General features: G+C 41.7%; 1 protein-coding gene across 3 annotated transcripts in view; it reads left to right on the top strand.

The window, feature by feature from the left end:
- waca (WW domain containing adaptor with coiled-coil a) overlaps window positions 1-18589 on the top strand; it is a 112082-nt gene that overhangs the window by 51525 nt on the left and 41968 nt on the right. For all 3 annotated transcript variants that reach the window (XM_078537857.1, XM_078537862.1, XM_078537850.1), the window contains one exon: window positions 11392-11514. In XM_078537857.1, coding sequence (XP_078393983.1) covers window positions 11392-11514 — 123 coding nt within the window. The remainder of the gene's footprint in view (window positions 1-11391; window positions 11515-18589) is intronic.

Below are 18589 nucleotides of genomic sequence, written 5' to 3'. Positions count from 1 at the left end.
CTACCCTGCATGTAATCTGATATTCAATATTTTTACCTTGCCTTCATTTCCAAACCTGTCCAGCTATTTGCATAATCTATTTCTCCTGTCTATTCTCTCCCCTTCAAAAACTCTTGATTTTCCAGTGTTCGCTTTGTTGATAAAAGTGATTTGTGCAAAAGTAGGAATGCTGTCTTTGGATTGTCCGAAAGGTGTCATATGGAACTGGTTCTTAACAAAAAATTATATAAACTTTTCAAGGTAATAAACTAGTGCTTTTGTTTAGGTCTTGTACAATAAAACAACCACACAGCATGAAGAGAATTGTTACCCCCTTCAGTAGCCACTTGCAGCAATGAAGTAAAATGTCTGCATATTCCCAAGATGGGTTGAACTGATAATATTGTAAAGCGTCAAGAATATCAACAGGATGCCTTTGAGTGATATAACACACGATAGATTGCTTCAGTGCTTTTCAGTTTTGAATTTAGCTGGAAAAGTGAAATTACTTGCTCAAGTGTGAATTGGTTGTAAGTTACTGAACAACTCATATATTGTCATTGCTGAAAAAAGAGACATGTCTAAGCTTTTTGTCTTGCACTCATAAGGACACCTCGCAAGAATATCAATGTAAGGGGATAACAACAATTTATCCTGTATGTGAAGAGTGCTGATTGGTTGGCAAGTGACATTGCCATGGGGAATGCACCAGTGATGATGACTGGACAAAGAGCTTAGACATGTCCCTTTTTTCAGCAGTACTCAAGTTCTGTATTATCAAATGACACTTTATATTGTCAAAGAAGTTGAGTTGCAGGTCTTTTTTTAAAGCAGCACCATACTGCATGTTTGTCTAGAGAATTGAGTTACTAAGTTTATTTATTCAACCATTATGCCACAAGACCTTGTTCATTAAAGGAAATTGGTCCTGTTAATTTTTTCAGATTGATCTTTTTATCAACTCCCCACCCCTTTGGTTTTGGATACATTTTTTGTATTTCTAATTGTTTAACTTTGGGGGATAAAAAGGTTGATTACTTCCAGCCTCCAATTCTTTTGAAAAACTGGCTTCCTTTCCTGCCCTTTGGTTCACAAACAATAGTTTGATAATCATAGGGAAAATGCTCAAATAAAAACAAAGCTGGAAAAACTCAGCAGGCCTGGCAGCATCTCTGGACAGAGAAGCAGAGTTCAAATTTCAAGTCCAATATGACTGTCCTTCAGTTCTTGAGTTCTGAATAAGATTCATATTGGACTTGAAACGTTAACTCTGTTTCTCTCTCCAGAGATGCTGCCAGGCCTGCTGAGTTTTTCCAGCTCTTACTGTTTTTATTTCAGATATCCAGCATCTGCAGTATTTTGCTTTTATTTTCGGGGAAAATTCTCGAGACTGGATTATGTGATCTCCATGAAAATATGCAAACTTCAAATAAAAGTTGAAAACTAATGATGAACCAGATGAGGAACTTGTGTGCACGTTTTGTTCCATTCACTTAGTTTGCAGGACAGGGTATATTTGGGAACTTATGCTAACAAATGATATGCTGAACTGAAGGTTTAAGCCTTATACTTGCATCAGGCAGAGCATCCATGAAGTACAATAGAAGAAGAAAATAGCCTAGTTCCTGATGAGTTTGTAAAAGTGAGTTTTGATTAACAACCTTCATATCTTGTTCAAAGGATCATTGACAATTTCAAAAAGAAGTTTTCCCCGTTACTGTTTGTTTCTTAATGAAGGCAGTCTAATATCAAACATACCCTTTTTCTGCGACATCTTTCTCTTATGTCACCCAGGGAGCATTGGCTTTGTTTATCCATTTTTCCTCCTTGGGACAATGTACCTCAGCTGTACCCAAACCATCTCTAAAGGCAGCCCATTGTTCATGAACAGTTTTTTCTGCCAACTTTCGTTCCAATTTACCTGGGACAGGCCCATTCTCATCACTTTGAAATTGGCCCTTCCCTAATGAATTACTTTTATTCTGGATTGTTCTTTGTTCTATTTCATAGCTAGCATAAATCTTCTGTGATTACTTTCCCTAAATGTTCCACTGCTGATGCTTCCCCAGAATCAGATTCAACAATGCCTCCTTCCTCATTTGACTGGAAGCATACTGATCGAGAAAATACTTTGGAAATTCTTCTCCCTCTTTGCCCTTTGCACTATTACCATTCTGAATGAGATGGTAATTCAATTCCCTCATTATTGCTACTCTGTAGTTCTTGCACCTCTCGTTAATTTCCCTGCAAATTTGCTACTCAAAATCTTGCCCACTAGGTGGCCTATACACACAGTTGTGTTTTGGCACATCTGTTGGGTTGGAATCTTTTCTAACCTAATCCATTTGGTTCTAACTGTGACAAAGTCCACAGAAGGACTGAAAAGTGTATTGTCCTTTTTTAACTTGAGCTTTGGACAGTTCTTGGGGATGCTGGTGAAGCCTGTTTTCCATCATGACACTAAGTCAAATATCTCGAATGCATGGTGCCAGAGGCTGAGGCTTTGCACTCCCTTGGTGAATGTTGCAAAAACATAGAAATTTGTTTGTGTACCTTCTTGGTCAGTACACAAAAAGGAAAACAACTAGTTGGAATTAAGAAAAGCAGATGCTTAATGTGCCGATCTTGATTGAGAACACTTAGCTTGTTTCGTTGAATAGAAGCTCCTGGAACAGTTGTCCATTTTCATAAAATGTTAATCAGTTTGACAAAAAAACCCTGGGTCATTATTTCAGGAATAAATCTTTAAACTTTTGGGACTCGACAAAATACAAACATTTCCAAAAAATTGTCTTCCTCACTGAATATCTGTTGCTCCCTGCCTTATAACAGGCTTGTCTAGCTGCCTTGCGTGCGGGGCCATATTTCCATTGTTGTCTCACTCTGGGCGGGGGCTGGTGAGCAGATTTTGGTAGGATAAATGAATTTCAAAAAAAGTTTGAGGTATGAAGAAAAGAAACAACTTGCTGAGTAAAAATAAAGCCATGTCAAAGCAATAAATGGATCATTTAAAATGAAGTATAAAAATGACGATTGGACTACATTCTCCTTCCCGCCTGCATAGCGCCGCCGGTGATCACTGTTTGCCCAGAGACTGTGTGTCTCCTGCAGCAACAAATGTGGGACAGTAATGGCCTGTGATTGGAGGAGCAACCCCTTGCAGAATCTTCAACTTGAGTTGCCTGTCTTTTTGGAATTTTGAACAGTGGCTCTGGGGGCCATAATCTGACCTGTGGGCCATGTATTGGACAAGGCTGCCTTATAAGGCAGTGACATTATTGATTAAAATCAGATTCAGGGCCTGGTTTGTAGAAGGCTGCTGCTAAAACATGAGCTAATGTACAGTTTTATGGACAATGAACTTGGGCTTTGGGAGTGTGGAGGAATGTTTTGAATGAGTGAAATAGATGTACAGAAGTAATAAATCAAAGAGTCAGGTTGAATAATTCGAAAGCCAAAAGCATCTGTTGGGAAAATTAGGTGAAAGAACTTGAGGGAGCTTTTTCAATATTAGAATAGTGTTAAAAGCAGCTTTGAGGGACATATAGAAGTGTTACCTGCTGAAACAAAATGACCTGAACTATATTGGTTCGTAAAGTATTTACAGCTCAGGAACAGGCATCTTTTTCTATGTTGGTGTTTATGTGCCACACAATCCTCCTCTTGCCCCTATTGATCGAACTTTCTCAAAAGATCCTATTCCTCTCTCCCTCAATGATTATGTAGCTTCTACTTGAATGCATCTATTATATTCCCCACAACTGTACAGTGTCATAGTTCATTCCACCTTCTAACCACCCTCTGGATGAAGAGGTTTATCCCGGACTCCCTATTTTATGTTGGTGACTATTTCATATTTGTGGCCTCACCAAAAGTTGAAACATCTTTCCTGTGTCTACCCTATTAAAAACTTTAATGATCTTGACCTCCATCAGGTCACCCTTCAACCTGTTTTCTAGAGAAATGAGACCACCCTGTCAATCTTTCCTGTTAGGTATAACTTTACAGTTCTGGTATCATTCAGTAAATTTTATTTGGAACTTTAGTCGTGCTTCTGTATCCTTTTGTAATCAGAGGGAAAACTCTCCACTAGATGGTGTCATACCGAGCACAAAGGAAGATGGTTGTGGCCGTTGGAGGTCGATTATCTCAGTCATAGGACATCACTGCAGGAGTTACTTGGTTGTGTCCTGGGCCCAACCATCTTCAGATGCTTCATCAATGACCTTCCCTCCATCATAAGGTGATGTTCGCTCACGATTGCACCATGTTCACCATTTGCGGCGACTCAGATATTGAAGCAGCCCATGTCCAAGTGCAACAAGACCTGGACAATATCCAGGCTTGGGCTGACAAGTGCAAGTAACATTGGTGCCTCAAGTGCCAGGCAGTGACCATCTCCAACAAGAGAGAAGCTAACCATTTCTCCTTGACATTCAATGGCATTACCATTGCTGAATCCCCCACTATCAAGATCCTGGGGTTTGCCATTGATCAGATGCTGAATTTCACCAGTCATATAAAAACTGTGGCTACAAGAGCAGGTCAGAGGCTGGGAATTTTTCAGAATAACTCACTTTGTGACTCCCCAAACCTTGTCTACCATCGATAAGGCACAAGTCAGGTGTGTGATGGAACACACTCCATTTGTCTGGATGAATGCAGCTCCAACAACACTCAGGAAGCTGGACACCAACGGGATCCCATCCACCACAATAAACATTAACTTCTTCCATCATCAACGCACAGTGGCAGCAGTGTGCACCATCGATGGTATGACCTGCACCAGCTCACCAAGGCTCCTTCGAGAGCACCTTCCAAACCCATGACTTCTGCCACCTAGAAGGACAAGGGCAGCAGGGACATGGCAACACCACCACCTGCAAGTTCCCCTCCAAGCCACACACCATTCTGACTTGGAATTACATTGCTGTTCCTTCACGATAGCTGGTTCACAACCCTGGAACTCCCTAACAGCACTCTGTGTTTTGACAATACATGGCCTGCAGCAGTTCAAGAAGGCAGCTCACCACCACCTTCTCAAGGGCAATTAGGGATTGATGATAAAAATGCTGGATTGCCAGCGACCCCCACATCCCGTGAAAGAATATAAGTTCTATTGTAACATTGAGATCAGAGCTGTTCAAGTCCTCCCAAGTGTGATCCATCCAAAGTTCTATACAAATTGAATCTAATTTTTCTGCTTTTCAATTGTATTCCTCTAGCAATGAACCCCATTGCTATTTTTTAAACATAGGACTTCATTAACTCAAGTGATATGTGTATCTGTATTCCCAGATTTCTTTATACCTTAATTTAACTTCAACTTGTTTTCCAGGATTTTTTCAAATTCATTAATTGGATGTGGGCGTCGCTAGCTAGGCCAGCATGTATTGCCCTTCCCCAGTTGCCTTTGAGAAGGTGGTGGTGAGCTGCCTTCTTGAATCACTGCAGTCCATGTGGTGTAGGTACACCCACAGTGCTGTTAGGGAACGTGTTCCAGAATTTTGACCCAGCGACAGTGAATTAACAGCGATATAGTTCCAAGTTGGGACGGTGAGTGGCTTGGAGGGGAACTTCCATATGGTGGTGTTCCCATGTGTCTGCTGCCCTTGCCCTTCTAGATGATAGTGGTCGTGGGTTTGAGAAGTGCTCCCTAAGGAGCCTTGGTTTGTTCCTTTTTTTAAAATTCAAATTAATGAGATATGGGCATCGCTGGCTAGGCCAGCATTTATTGCCCATTCCTAATTGCCCTTGTTCAGAGGGCATTAAGAGTCAACCACATTAATGTGGATCTGGAGTCAAATGTAGGCCAGACCAAGTAAGGATGGCAGATTTCCTTCCCTTCAGGGCATTAGTGAAAAAGATGGGTTTTTACAACAATGGTTTCCTGGCCATCTTTGGACTCCAGATATTTTTTAGAATTCAAATTCCACCATCTACCATCGCTGGATTTGAACCTGGGTCCCCAGAGCATTATCCTAGGTCTCTGGATTACCAGTCCAGCGACAATACCTCTCTGCCATCATCTCCCTGCAGTGCAACTTGTGGATGGTACACACTGCTGCCACTGTGTCTCGGTAGTGTAGGAAATGAATGTTTGTGGATGGGGTGTCAATCAAGTTGGCTGCTTTGTCCTGGATAGTGTCTAGCTTTAGTGTTATTGGAGCTGCACTCATCCAGGCAATTGGAGAGTTTGGCTTGGGCCTTGTAGATGGTGGACAGGCTTTGGGGAGTCAGGAAGTGAATTACTCGCCGCAGGATTCCTAGCCTCTGACCTGCTCTTGTAGCCACAGCATTTCTATGGCTCGTCCAGTTCATTTTCTGGTCAATGGTAACCTCCAGTATGTTGACAGTGGGAGATTCAGTAATGGTTATGCTATTTCAATGTCTTGGGGCGATGGTTAGATTCTCTCTTGTTGGAGATGGTCATTGCCTGGCACTTGGGTGGTGCAAATGTTACTTGCCACTTGTCAGCCCAAGCCTGGATATTGCCCAGGTCTTGCTACATTTGGACATGAACTGCTTCAGTATCTGAGTTGTCACGAATGGTGCTCACTTGGGCAATCATCAGTGAACATCCCCACTTCTGACCTTAGGATGGCAGGAAGGTCATTGATGAAGCAGCTCAAGATGGTTGGGCCGAGGACACTACCCTGAGGAACTGCTGCAGTGAAGTCCTAGAGCTGAGATGATTGACCTCGAACAACACAGCCATTTTGATATGTGGCCTGAAACAAAAACAGAAAATGCTGGAAAAACTCAGGTCCAACAACATCGGTGGAGAGAAAAAAAGTTAACGTTTTGAGTCCTTATGACTCCTTCAGGGCTCTGAAGGAGAGTCATGAGGACTCAAAACGTTAACACTGTTATTTTTCTGTCCACAGATGCTGTTAGACCTGAGTTTTTCCCGCATTTTCTGCTTTTGTTCCAGATTTCCAGCATCTGCAGTATTTTGCTTTTATATTGGTATGTGGCCTTTTTATTTTTCCTACCAAAATTAAAGTTATACATAGAATTGTACAGCACAAAGAGGGCTGTTTAGCCCATTGGAATCTGCACCAGCTGTTTTGTGGAGGATCTATTTCTCCATTCGTTCCCTGTATCTCTACAATAATTTCTTAAAAGTATTTATTCAGTTTCTTTTTGAAGGTTACTATTTAATGTATACTTAACATCTCATCAGGCAGTGCATTCCAAACCCCACCACTTGTGGAATTTTTTTTTTCCTTATGTTGCCTGCTGTTCTTTTGCCAATTGTCTGTGCTTTTTTTAAAACTTGTCTAGTGTCGTGACAACCCCCACGTTTACCGTAGCTTTAACAAAGTCCTTTTCTTTAGTAAAGACCAATGCAAAATACTCATCTTATAACCCAGCTGTGCCTTTTGCATGGCCCCATCACTTTTCTGAAAAGCAGCTAATATGCTTATTGAAGAACTTTGGATTTCCTTTCATGTTAACTGTTGTTCTCTTTCTGTGCTGTCCCTTAACCCCTCTTATTTCCCTTTTGGCTTCTCTGTACTTTGTATATTGGGTGTAATTCTCCATTGTATTATCAAGCTGTCATCTGGCTTTTGCCCTCTTTCTTTCTACTTCATCCTACTTTCAACTCCTTTGTTGCCCATGCAGCTCTGGTTTTGATTGCTGTTCCTTTTCCCCCTTCTGGAGTACACCTAGACTGTACCTGAACAATTTTCTCTTTAAAGACTGCTCATTACTACATTACATTTCAGCTTGCCTGTCTGTGACTCCAATTTATCTTTGCCAGATCACTTCTCATTTTGCTTCCTGATTGATGAAAATGTTGTTGGAATTTCCTCTGTTTTTGTATATTTGTGTTGTAATTGTAAGTTAATGTCGCCACTTTCTATTTGTTTATTTATATTTCTGTGTATATATAGGCAACCGTCCTAAATGATCTAATATTCGGTAGTCTCTGGAGCAGTGCTTTGTGAAGAAATATTCATGTACATGACCTATACCTGTGGAAATTCTTAAAATGGCTTTCAATGCAGATTTGAATGTTAATTTTCACATTTTAAAAAAAATGCCATCACCTGTGATGCTGGCTTTTCTTATTGAAGATTAATCCGTGCACCTCTGCAACTGGTTAACAACACCCTTAGTTCGGAAGGTTATTTATTCTTTAATCCAGCCCATATGCACAAGTATAAATGGCTGCACTTCCATGGGAGCAAAATAATTGGCAGCGGTGGTTGGATGGTCTCTGTTTGAAGCCCTGTTCTGGGATGCATAGTTAGGTTTATGGTTTATCACAAACAGATCTTTGCTTCAACATAAAATGCAGAATTTAAACAGTCTGTAGTTTATGGCATGTTACAAATCATTTTATGTTGCTCTTCATATCAGTTCTGGCAAATTATCTTCTAATTTGATTAATTTTAGACATACGACCTACCTCATTTGGACTGATTAGATTTGAGCCATATCTCAGCCACTTATGAATTCTGGGAAGGGGATAGAAATAGATATAGAATCGTTACAGCACAGAAGGCGGCCACTTGGCCCATCGTGTCCATGCTGGTCCCCTATGGAGCAGTTCACATACTGCCACACCACGTTCCTGCACATTACTGCATTCCAGATGTTTAGAAAATGTAAATAATTTTATGACCCAGAAGGAGGCCACTCTGCCCATCATGTCTGCACCGGCTGTAAAGCGAGCCCCTCCCCCCCAGCCTAATTCCATTTGCCAGCCCTTGACCCCTCGTCCAGACACCTTGAAAATGAGTTGAGGGTTTCTGCCTCTGCTACCTCTTCAGGCAGAGAGACCCCTACCACCTTCTGGATGGACATTTTTTCCTAGCCTCCCTTCTAATCCTTCTACCAAGCACTTTAAATCTCTGACCCCTAGTCACTGTCCTCTCTGCTAAATAGGCCTTCCCATCTGCTCTATCCAGGCCCCCTCACAATGTTGTACACTTTGATCAAATCTCCTCTTATCATCTTCTGTGCCAAGGAAATCAACCCCAGCCGATCCAATCTTTCCTCATAGCTGTAATTTCCAATTCTGGCAACATCTTCGTAAATCTTTTCTGTCCCCTCCCTCGTGCAATAAAATCCTTTGTGTAATGGGGTGACGAGAACTGCACGCAGCACTGAAGTTGTGGCCCAAGTAGTGTTTTATGTAGCTCCAGCATAACCTTCCTGCTCTGATATTTTATGCCTCAGCTGAGAACAGAAAAGTTTCCATATGCCTTCTTAACTACCCTAACAACCTGTCCTGTTACCTTCAGGGATCTGTGGACATGCACTCCAAGGTCCCTCATGTCCTCTACACCTCTCCGTATCCTCTCATTTATTGTGTATTGCTTTGCCTTGTTTGACCTCCCGAAATGCACCACCTTAGCTTCTCCGGGTTGAATTCCATGTCGTGATGTAGTCCTTTGCAGTGACTTCGATTATTGGAATCAAAATAGCAAGACATCATACTTCTGGTTCCAAAGAAGTTCAACATAACAGCACTTCTTCATTTGAGGTCAGCAAATCAATTACAGCTGGTGTCACTTTTCAGTCAAGATTCATTTGGTAACTTGGAAATGGCTTTTTAGAAGTTGAGTGAATAATTTGAGTTTGCTTGCAATGCTTCAGAGCAATTTTAAAATATCCAGTGTATCGGCAATCTTATTGTTTTAAAAAGTCAAGCAGCAGGATTGATTTGAATGTAGGCTCAGTGCTAGTTCTGATTTGAAGAAGAAGTGTTGAAACTTAACCTTATTTCCTTTCTTTGTGCTTGTGCAACTTCATTCAAGTGCATCTGGCTGTTGGAGCAGGAGAAATCAACAAAGAATCTTGAAATCTGTTTTAATTGGATTGATTTGTATTATAAAACATGACGACCTACTATACAGGGTCTGATTTCCAGGGAATTATTTTATGTTATGCCCTTCAGAGAAAATAAGTTTTGTTGCCTGAGCCTTTTTGCCGCCTTCACCTGCATTCTAAAAGTGTCTTTGTTTTTTTTTAATGCTTTTAATCGAACTTGATTTTTGAGGTTAAATGAAAAAATTTACATGCCACGCTCAGAATTAAACTTTTGCATATAGTTTGTGCTAACTTGTTCCGGGCTCTCCAGATGAACCCAATAGTCATTTTGCTTTTTTAAAAAGCCTGTTTGGACCATATGATTTTAGAATTTGATCAGCAGCACTCCAAAGTCGTCATCCTTTTTCACCTCTGTCATTGGAGGAAAATGAACCCCGAGTGGAACCTGAAACCCAAGTGGCATTGCCGATTTCAAAGAAAATCCAGATTGGCTCAAAGCTATCTCACTGCCAAATATTTTTTTATGTTGCTGCTTGTTGATGACTTTTGGGAATTGTGCTTTGCCTAACCTTGCTGGCATTGCTTATAACAGGATCCGTTCACATTCTTCACATGTTTACTGTTGCCTGTTGTTCTGTGTATTGACATGCATTTACTCACTAAAATTCAATCTAACTTACCTTAGTACATTCATCTAACTGATATGAATCACTGAGTTTGGGTAATCTTCCTATTTTTAACCTACACACACAACTTTTGTTTTATAAACAAATTAAATTCTTGCACTAATGTGATGTTCCCTATCATTCACAAAATTGGTAACTTAACAGAGGTCCCTATCTGTTCCACTAGATCCCTCCTCACTGGCAGCGTCTGTCAATCACTACTTGCGGTTGCCATGCCAGTTCTCATTTGATCTAGATTATATCAGTGATTTAGTGAGCCTTAACTTCCTTATAGATCACACATGAACTTTAGGAAATACTTTTTAAAAAGGTGCGTAAGCTGAATCCAGTAATTTCTTGGACACTGAAAGAACTCTCGTAGACTTTTGAGGTGTAACAAATTTCTAAAATTATGGCGACTGCTGCATAATGCATGTTATTTAAATGTTCATTTGCAGTATGCTGCAGATTGTTCTCGAGCAGTACTTCCACAATGGATTTTAGATTTTCTGACCTGTAAATACTAGATTTTTTTAGACATGCATATTGAAAGTACATTTGCTAAGTTGAAAAGATTTGTTTTGTTACTTGGATGCAGCACAGGGAGGGATAACTGCCTGGGCCACAAATTTCTGGAAAGGGCATTTATGTTTTCTTTTAGCCCTAGATGCAAGGGTTGAGTATTTGGTTTTGGTGATGCATTTTTTTTCAAACAACTTTTCATGGCTCAGCTAACAATGTAAACAGCTTTTGATTCCGGAAAAAAAATGCATAAATTGGATTTCAGGGGCACTGAATTGAGACAGCATTAATCGCCTTCCGGCATTATTGAGTTGCAGTCTGTTAAATTTGAATTTAGTTGAAGAGATCTTCTCATTTTACTTAACCTATTGTAAACAGTTTAAATATGTTACTGTTGCAAAGCAGAAGTTTAAGGAAGCACTTTTCTTTTGTCTTGCAGTCCTTACAGCTGCTGTCACGCAAGCTTCCTTACAGTCTATGCTTCATAAGCTCCTCACGGCTGGACCATCAGCTTTAAGCATCACTACTCTCCTTTCCCAAGCTGCACAGTTGTCTTCTCAGGGTAAGGTTTCAAAAAAGTATATATTCTTTTGTTGCTCTGTTAGTACTTAAACATTGCACTGCCCACTCACCCGCAACCTCTTCTAGGTTCAGGTTGTTATTGTGTGTATTTTGGAATGCATTGTTTTGCTCACTTTCGGATGTGTGCCCATCAAGTTGAGGGGTGTCAGTATTGGCAAGGGATCATTTTCCTCCTTGCATCAGTAATGGAACTTCTCAAATGAGGTCTACATGAGCTAGATGAGGAAGAATTACACTTCTTCAGCTTATGACTGCCACTTTTTTTTTGTTGTTCAAATGTTTGTGAAAATTTTGCCATGACCCCAGCTGAAATCTAATTCTTAACTTGAATGCTGCTCAAAAGATTTAATTCATTGTAGTTCAGAATTTTTTTTCTAGAGGTGTACTGAAATGCTAACTTGAGTAGATGTCTGAGTGATTCCTTTGCAGATTATATCATTCTTTGCAATCATTCACTTCATCCATCTGAAAGACAAGCAGCAATTAAACAAGCAGGAACATTTGAAACTGGCGATTTGCAGATGGTATTGCAAAAGACCAAGCTGAATCTGAAAGTTGGAATTTAAATTTTGTAAATTGACATCAGCCTAAATCAGTAAACATTCCTATCTTTGAATTGATAGCCTTGTATTTGCGATAACAAGTGACAGTTGACCAGGAAAGCTAATAGTGGTAATCTTAAAGGAAGCTTAGCTCCACTTGTCACAGTTGGCAACTGATTGCGGATAATAACTCTAATTTTTCCCTCACCTTAATATGGTTCAACACCATTAACATTGGGTATGCTTAAAACTGAAATGATTCCATTCCAAAGCCTGTCAAACTTGTTATTTTCTTGCAATAAGATGATAGCTGCACGACCAATTTTCAGCACTTTTAAAGTTAGAAGTTCATGTTCACCAGCAACAGAGCTACTGTGCCTCAACCTCCTTTCATAATCATCTTAAAAATTCTCAGAACATGAGAAATAAAACTGGATGTCATGCTTCTCCTGCCATGACTAATTCTGCCTTGTTACCTTGTGTTCTTCTGCTTTTGTTCAATTGCTGAGTCAGACATTGAATTTTGGGTGATCCTTAGGGTTCAACTTGAAAGCTCTCTTAAATTCTTTACATCATTAATTGCAACCATCAGGATCAAATGTCTGTTTTTTGTTCTCCTTGTTTGTTTTGTACTGTGTTTTACTGCTATATTTGTCAAAACTTCTGTTTGAGAATAGGTGCATGTCAAAGAGCAAAGAAAAGTACAGCACAGGAACAGGCCCTTCAGCCCTCCAAGCCTGCACCATCAACTAAAACATTTTGCACTTCCGGGGTCCCTATCCCTCTATTCCCATCCTGTTCATGTATTTGTTAAGCTACCTCTTAAACACCACTATCGTACCTGCTTCCACCACCTCCTCTGGCAGCGAATTCCAGACACTCATTACCCTCTGCGTAAAAAATTTGCCCCGCACATCTCCTCTATAGTTTTCTCCTCTCACCTTAAATCTATGTCCCCTAGTAATTGACTCTTCAACCCTGGAAAAAAGCTTCTGACTATTTACTCTGTCCATGCCACATTTTGTAAACTTCTATCAAGTCGCCCCTCAATCTCCGTTGCTCTAGTGAGAACAATCCGAGTTTCTCCAACCTCTCCTCATAGCTAATAACCTCCAGACCAGGCAGCATTTTGGTAAACCTCCTCTGCACCCTCTCCAATGCCTCCATATCCTTCTGGTAATGTGGCGACCAGAATTGCACGCAATATTCCGTGTGGCCGAACCAAGGTTCTATACAGCTGCAGCATGACTTCCCAGCTTTTATACTCAATACCCCTGCCAATGAAGACAAACATGCCATATGCCTTCCTGACTACCTTATCCACCTGCGTTGCCACTTTCAGTGACCTGTGGACCTGTACACCCAGATCCCTCTGCCCGTCAATGCACTTAAGGGTTCTGCCATTTACTGTATAATTCCTGCCTGTATTAGACCTTCCAAAATGCATTACCTCGCATTTGTCCGGATTAAACTCCATCTGCCATTTCTCCGCTCAAGTCTCCAACCGATCATGTAAGATGATAATTTGCAAGGACAGTGGAGTTAAGTGGAACACAGCTTGTATGTGATTAAAGATTTGTAAATGTGTATTTTATATTTTTCTTTGAGTATACGACCATTTGAATTGTAGGTACCATTGAAAATCTATGTTTCGTTCATAAGGCAATTGTATATTGTCTAACTTTTAAAACTCGTGAACATACCTGTGCAAAGTTGCTTAACTTGTGACTTTGCCATGAAATAAAAAATAGGTGCAATTGTCTGAGTTAGCCTTTCTTTCTACTTATTATTCATTCTCTGATTCTACCCTTTACAGTCATGGGTAGAGTTTCTGCTTTCGGCACAATGGGCAATCCGAGTGCCAATGGTGCCTGCTTGAAGAAGTGTTCTTTTTCTCACATTGCCATTCAAACTTATTTGCATCTGCAGAATGCAAAATCTGCCATGCACCAGCATCATCAGGGAGCCCTTTAAAATGTAATTTTGAAAAAATTTAACTTTTTGAAAAAAAATTCCGTTATATATTTGGGTGGTAGAATGTACAGTTAGATTAATACAGCTGAAAAGTAAGTAAGCTTAATCAGATGATTAATCTCTCACCTTTGAGTGACTGGATTATAAATGACTGAAAATGATTTTATAAAAATATGGAGAACTATTTAGTTATTTTGAGATAGTTTCTTCCAACTTGAAAAAAAAATTATATTCACAAGCTTTTAAAACATCCCTATTAGTGTTCTTATGCTCAAAAGAACTGACTTGATTTTTGGAGACTCCTCGAAGAAATGAGCACAGTTGGTAGAAACTCCAGTGGTGATTTGTTCATCCTGGTGGTGTGTGGCAAGTTTTGTGGCTGGGCCTGGCTTCTACCGTGATGTTGCGTAGGATTTCAGAAACTCATTTTATGCTGAACACAATTTGCTTTCAAAATTCAGCAACCGGTTGCACAGCTTACTCTTGATTTTTTGAGTTGCACTGATAAAGCAGCAGCTGCTTTACTCCTCCACTTGGTTGTAGATGGGTTTTGATGTATTTTTTTTATCCTGTCCTGATGCATTCTTGTTATATTCATGCTTTCTCCCTCCACTTGTCCTTAACTCTGGACTTGAGAGAAGTCATGTGGAGCTATGTTGCTTGCATTTACTGATTTGTCAGGTCACTGTAGTTGCATTGAGCTGCAAGTCAGAAGCTAAGACCAGCACTTGATTCCACACTTAGAATTTCTGTTTTAGTCTTGGCGGAGGTCAATTTATTCAAGACTTGGCTTTCTTGTTTTCTACCGTCCTTTTGAAGGTAATGACTTAACTTGTCAGAAAGGTACCCCAATTACTTGCTCGTGTTTTATTTGTCCATGGCATGTGAGCATTGCATCCAAGGCAGGCCAGCATTTATTGTCCATCCCTAAACGCCCTTGAGAGGGTGTTGATGATCTGTTGCCATGGTCTGCTGCAGTCCATGTTGCGTCGGTGCATCCACAGTGCTGTTAGGGAGGGCATTCCAGGATTGAAGGGACAGCAATATGTTTGCAAATCAGGGTGGTTGTGCCTTGGGGAACTTTGAGGTGGCGATGTTCCCTGGTGTCTGCAGCCCTTGTCCTTGTCGGTAATAGAGGCTGCGGCCTTTGAAGGCATTGGCAAGTTGCTGCAGCACATCTTGTATTTCGTAAACACGGCTGCCACTGTGCACTGATGGTGGAAGGAATGAATGTTATTGGGGTGCCAGTCAAGCAGGCTGCTTTGCCCCTGTATGATGTTGAGCTTCTTAAATGTTTTTGGAGCTGCACTCATTGAGGCAGGTGTAGAGCATTTCATCACACTCCTGACTTGTACCCTGTAGATGGTGGACAGGCTTTGGGGAGTCAGGAGGTGTGTTACTCGCCACAGAATTCCCAGCGTCTGAGCTGCTCTTGTAGCCACAGCAATTATATGGCTGGTCCAGTTATGTTTCTGGTCAGTGGTCACACCAAAGCACGTCCCCCCCCACCCCTTTGTATTTTGGTGGGTGGGGGATTCACTTGTAATACCATAAAATGTCAAGGGGAGATGGTTAGATTCTCTTTTGTTGCAGGCGGTCATTGCCTGCCCCTTTTGTGGCACAAATGTTTCTTGCCACTTAACAGCATAAGTCTGAATGTTGTCCAGATCTTGCTGCATGTAGACACAGACTGCTTCAGTATCCGAGGAGTTGGAAATGGCACTGAACACTGCAATCATCAGTGAACATCTCCACTTCTGACCTTACACTGGAAGGAAGGTCATTGATGAAGCAGCTGAATATGGTTGGGCCTGGGGCATCACCCTGAGGAACTCCTGCAGCAATGTCCTGGGACTAAAATGATGGACCTCCAACAGCCACAATCATTTTCCTTTGTGCTAGGTGTGACTCCAACCAGTGGAGTGTTTTCCCCCGATTCCCATTGACTTCAGTTTTAAGGCTCCTTGCTGTCAAACGCTGCCTTTAATATCATGGACTCTTGCTCTCTCCTCACCTCTTAACTCAACTCTCTTATCCATGTTTGGAGCAAGGCTTCACTGAGGTCTGGAGCCTCGTGCCCTCATGGAACCCAGGCTGAGCATTGGCGAGCAGGTTATTGCTGACTGTGTTGAACTGTTGATGATACCTTCATCACTTTATTTATGATTGCAAGTAGGCTGATGGGATAGTAATTGGATTTGTCCTGCATTTTGAGGCCAGCACATATTTGGGCAATTTTCTGCATAGTCAGGTAGATCACACCAATGGAGCTGCAATTGGCTATGGTTGCAGGCAGGTCTGGAGCACAAATCTTCAGTATTATAGTATTTTCGGGGGCCCTTTGTCTTTGCAGCATACTGTGTCTTCAGCCATTTCTTAAAACCATTTGGAGTGAACTGAATTGGCTGAAGACAGACCTCTGCGAAGTTGGGACCTCAGGAAGAAGCTGAGATGGATCAACCACTCGGCACTTCTGGCTAAACGTGGTGCAAATGCTTCAGCCTTATCTGTTGCACACGTGCTGGGTTCTGCCATCATTGTGGATAGGGATGTTCATGGAGCCTCCTCTTTTGGTTAGCTCTTTAATTGTCCACCAATACTCACTGCTGGATGTGGAAGGTCTGCTGAGCTTTTATCTGACCCATTGGTTGTGCAGTCGATCAGTTCTTTCTCTGGCTTGTTGCACCTGCTATTTAGCATGCATGTAATACTGTGTTGTAGCTTCACCAGTTTGGCATCTCATTTTTTTAGGTATGCCTGATACTGCTGCTGTTGTACTTAGTCCTACATTACTCATTAAATAAGGGTTGATCCCCTGACTTGATAGCAGTGGTAGAATGAGGAATATACTGGGCCATACGATTGCAGATTGTGACTGACTACAGTTCTGCTGTTGATTCACAGTGCGTCATGGATGTCCAGTTTTGAGCTGCTGGGTCTGTTCTGAATCTACTCTTTTGTCATGGTTGCAGTGCTACATAAGATGATGGAGCATGTCCTCAGTGTGAAGATGGGACTTTTCGTCTGCACAAGGAGTGTGTGGTAGTCACACCTATCATTACTGTCATGGACAGATGTACCTACGACAGGTAGATTGGTGAGGAGGAGGTCAAGTAGAGTTTTTCCTTTCGTTGGGGGACTCATCACCTGCTCAGTTTGGCAAGTATGCCCTTCAAAACTTGGCCAGCTCAGTCAGTAGTTGTGCTATGGAGCCACTCTTGGTGCATCCAGAGTGCATCCTGTGTCCTTGCTACCCTGTGTGCTTCTTCCAAGTGATGTTTAACATGGAGTAACTGAATCATCAGCTGAGGGAGGGCAGTAGGTGGTAACCAGCAGGAGGTTTCCCTGCCTGCGTTTCACCTGATGACACTTAGAGGTCCGGCTTCAATGCTGGGGGCTCGCAGGGCCACTCCCTCCCTACTGAAGACTACAATATGCCAGTGGCTTTGGGACCCTGGGATGTTGTTGGAGGAGTCTGAGACATTGGCAGTAAGGTATGATTCAATGAACATGACTATGTTGTTCTGTTGCTTGTCTAGTCTGTGGGACAACACTCCCAATTTTGGCACAAGCCCCCCAGATGTTAGTGAGGGGACTTTGCAGGGTAAACTGGATAAGGGTGGTTTGTCGCTTCTGGTGCCTAAGTCAATGCCAGAAATTTTGTCTAATTTTATTTGTCTTGAACTTTCATGTGGTGCGTTTAATACAACTAAGTGGCTTTCTGGGCCATTTCAGAGGACAGTTAAGAGTCAACCACATTGCTGTGGATCTGAGGTTGCACGCAGGCCAGCCCAAATATGGATGGCAGATTTCCTTCCCTTAGTGACAATTCTGTAGTTTCATGATCCCTATCAATGAGACTAGCATTTAAGCTCCCTATTTGGGATTTGACTGTCCTGAGCATAAGTCAGGGCCTCTGCATAACAATCCCAGCAAAATAACCATTATGTGTCAGTGTTGGCGTACTCCACTGAATCTGCAGTACCAAACCTAATATCACCTGACTAGAGATTCTGAAGGCAAGGCATTGAAATAGTGGGTGAATCTTCTACTCTCAGTGGTTGTCTTGCCCACTGCCAGAAAAGGCAGTGAGACACCTGCGCTGACTGAGGAGGAAGACCCACCTTATCATCTTCCCATCAGGCAGTTAAGTTTACAGTGGTGTGCCTTCTTCCTGACTGAGGACCCTGGAAGACGATGTACTGCCTGCCAAGAGCTGCCGGCCAATCAGAGGCCAGCAGTTCTTGCACTTGGCAGTTCCACAGAGGAGGCCTTGGCTGCTGCTGGAACAACACCCCCGCCCCACCGGACTCCCAGGATCACGGAATGACCCAGGAATAAGGTAAGTGTTTAAAGCAAAATACTGCAGTTGCTGGAAATTTGAAACAAAAACAGAAAATGCTGGAAAAACTAGGCAGGTCTAGCAGCATCTGTGGAGAGAGAAACATTGTTAACATTTCGTACCCCTAAGACCTTTCAGAGCTCTGAAGAAGGGTCATACTGACTCAAAACGTTAACTCTGCCTCCCTCTCCACAGAT

Source organism: Cetorhinus maximus, chromosome 3 (genome assembly GCF_964194155.1).
Source record: "Cetorhinus maximus chromosome 3, sCetMax3.hap1.1, whole genome shotgun sequence".
Lineage (NCBI taxonomy): Eukaryota > Metazoa > Chordata > Chondrichthyes > Lamniformes > Cetorhinidae > Cetorhinus > Cetorhinus maximus.
The sequence above is the reverse complement of the archived record's forward strand: the minus strand, read 5'-3'. Positions and strand labels throughout refer to the sequence as shown.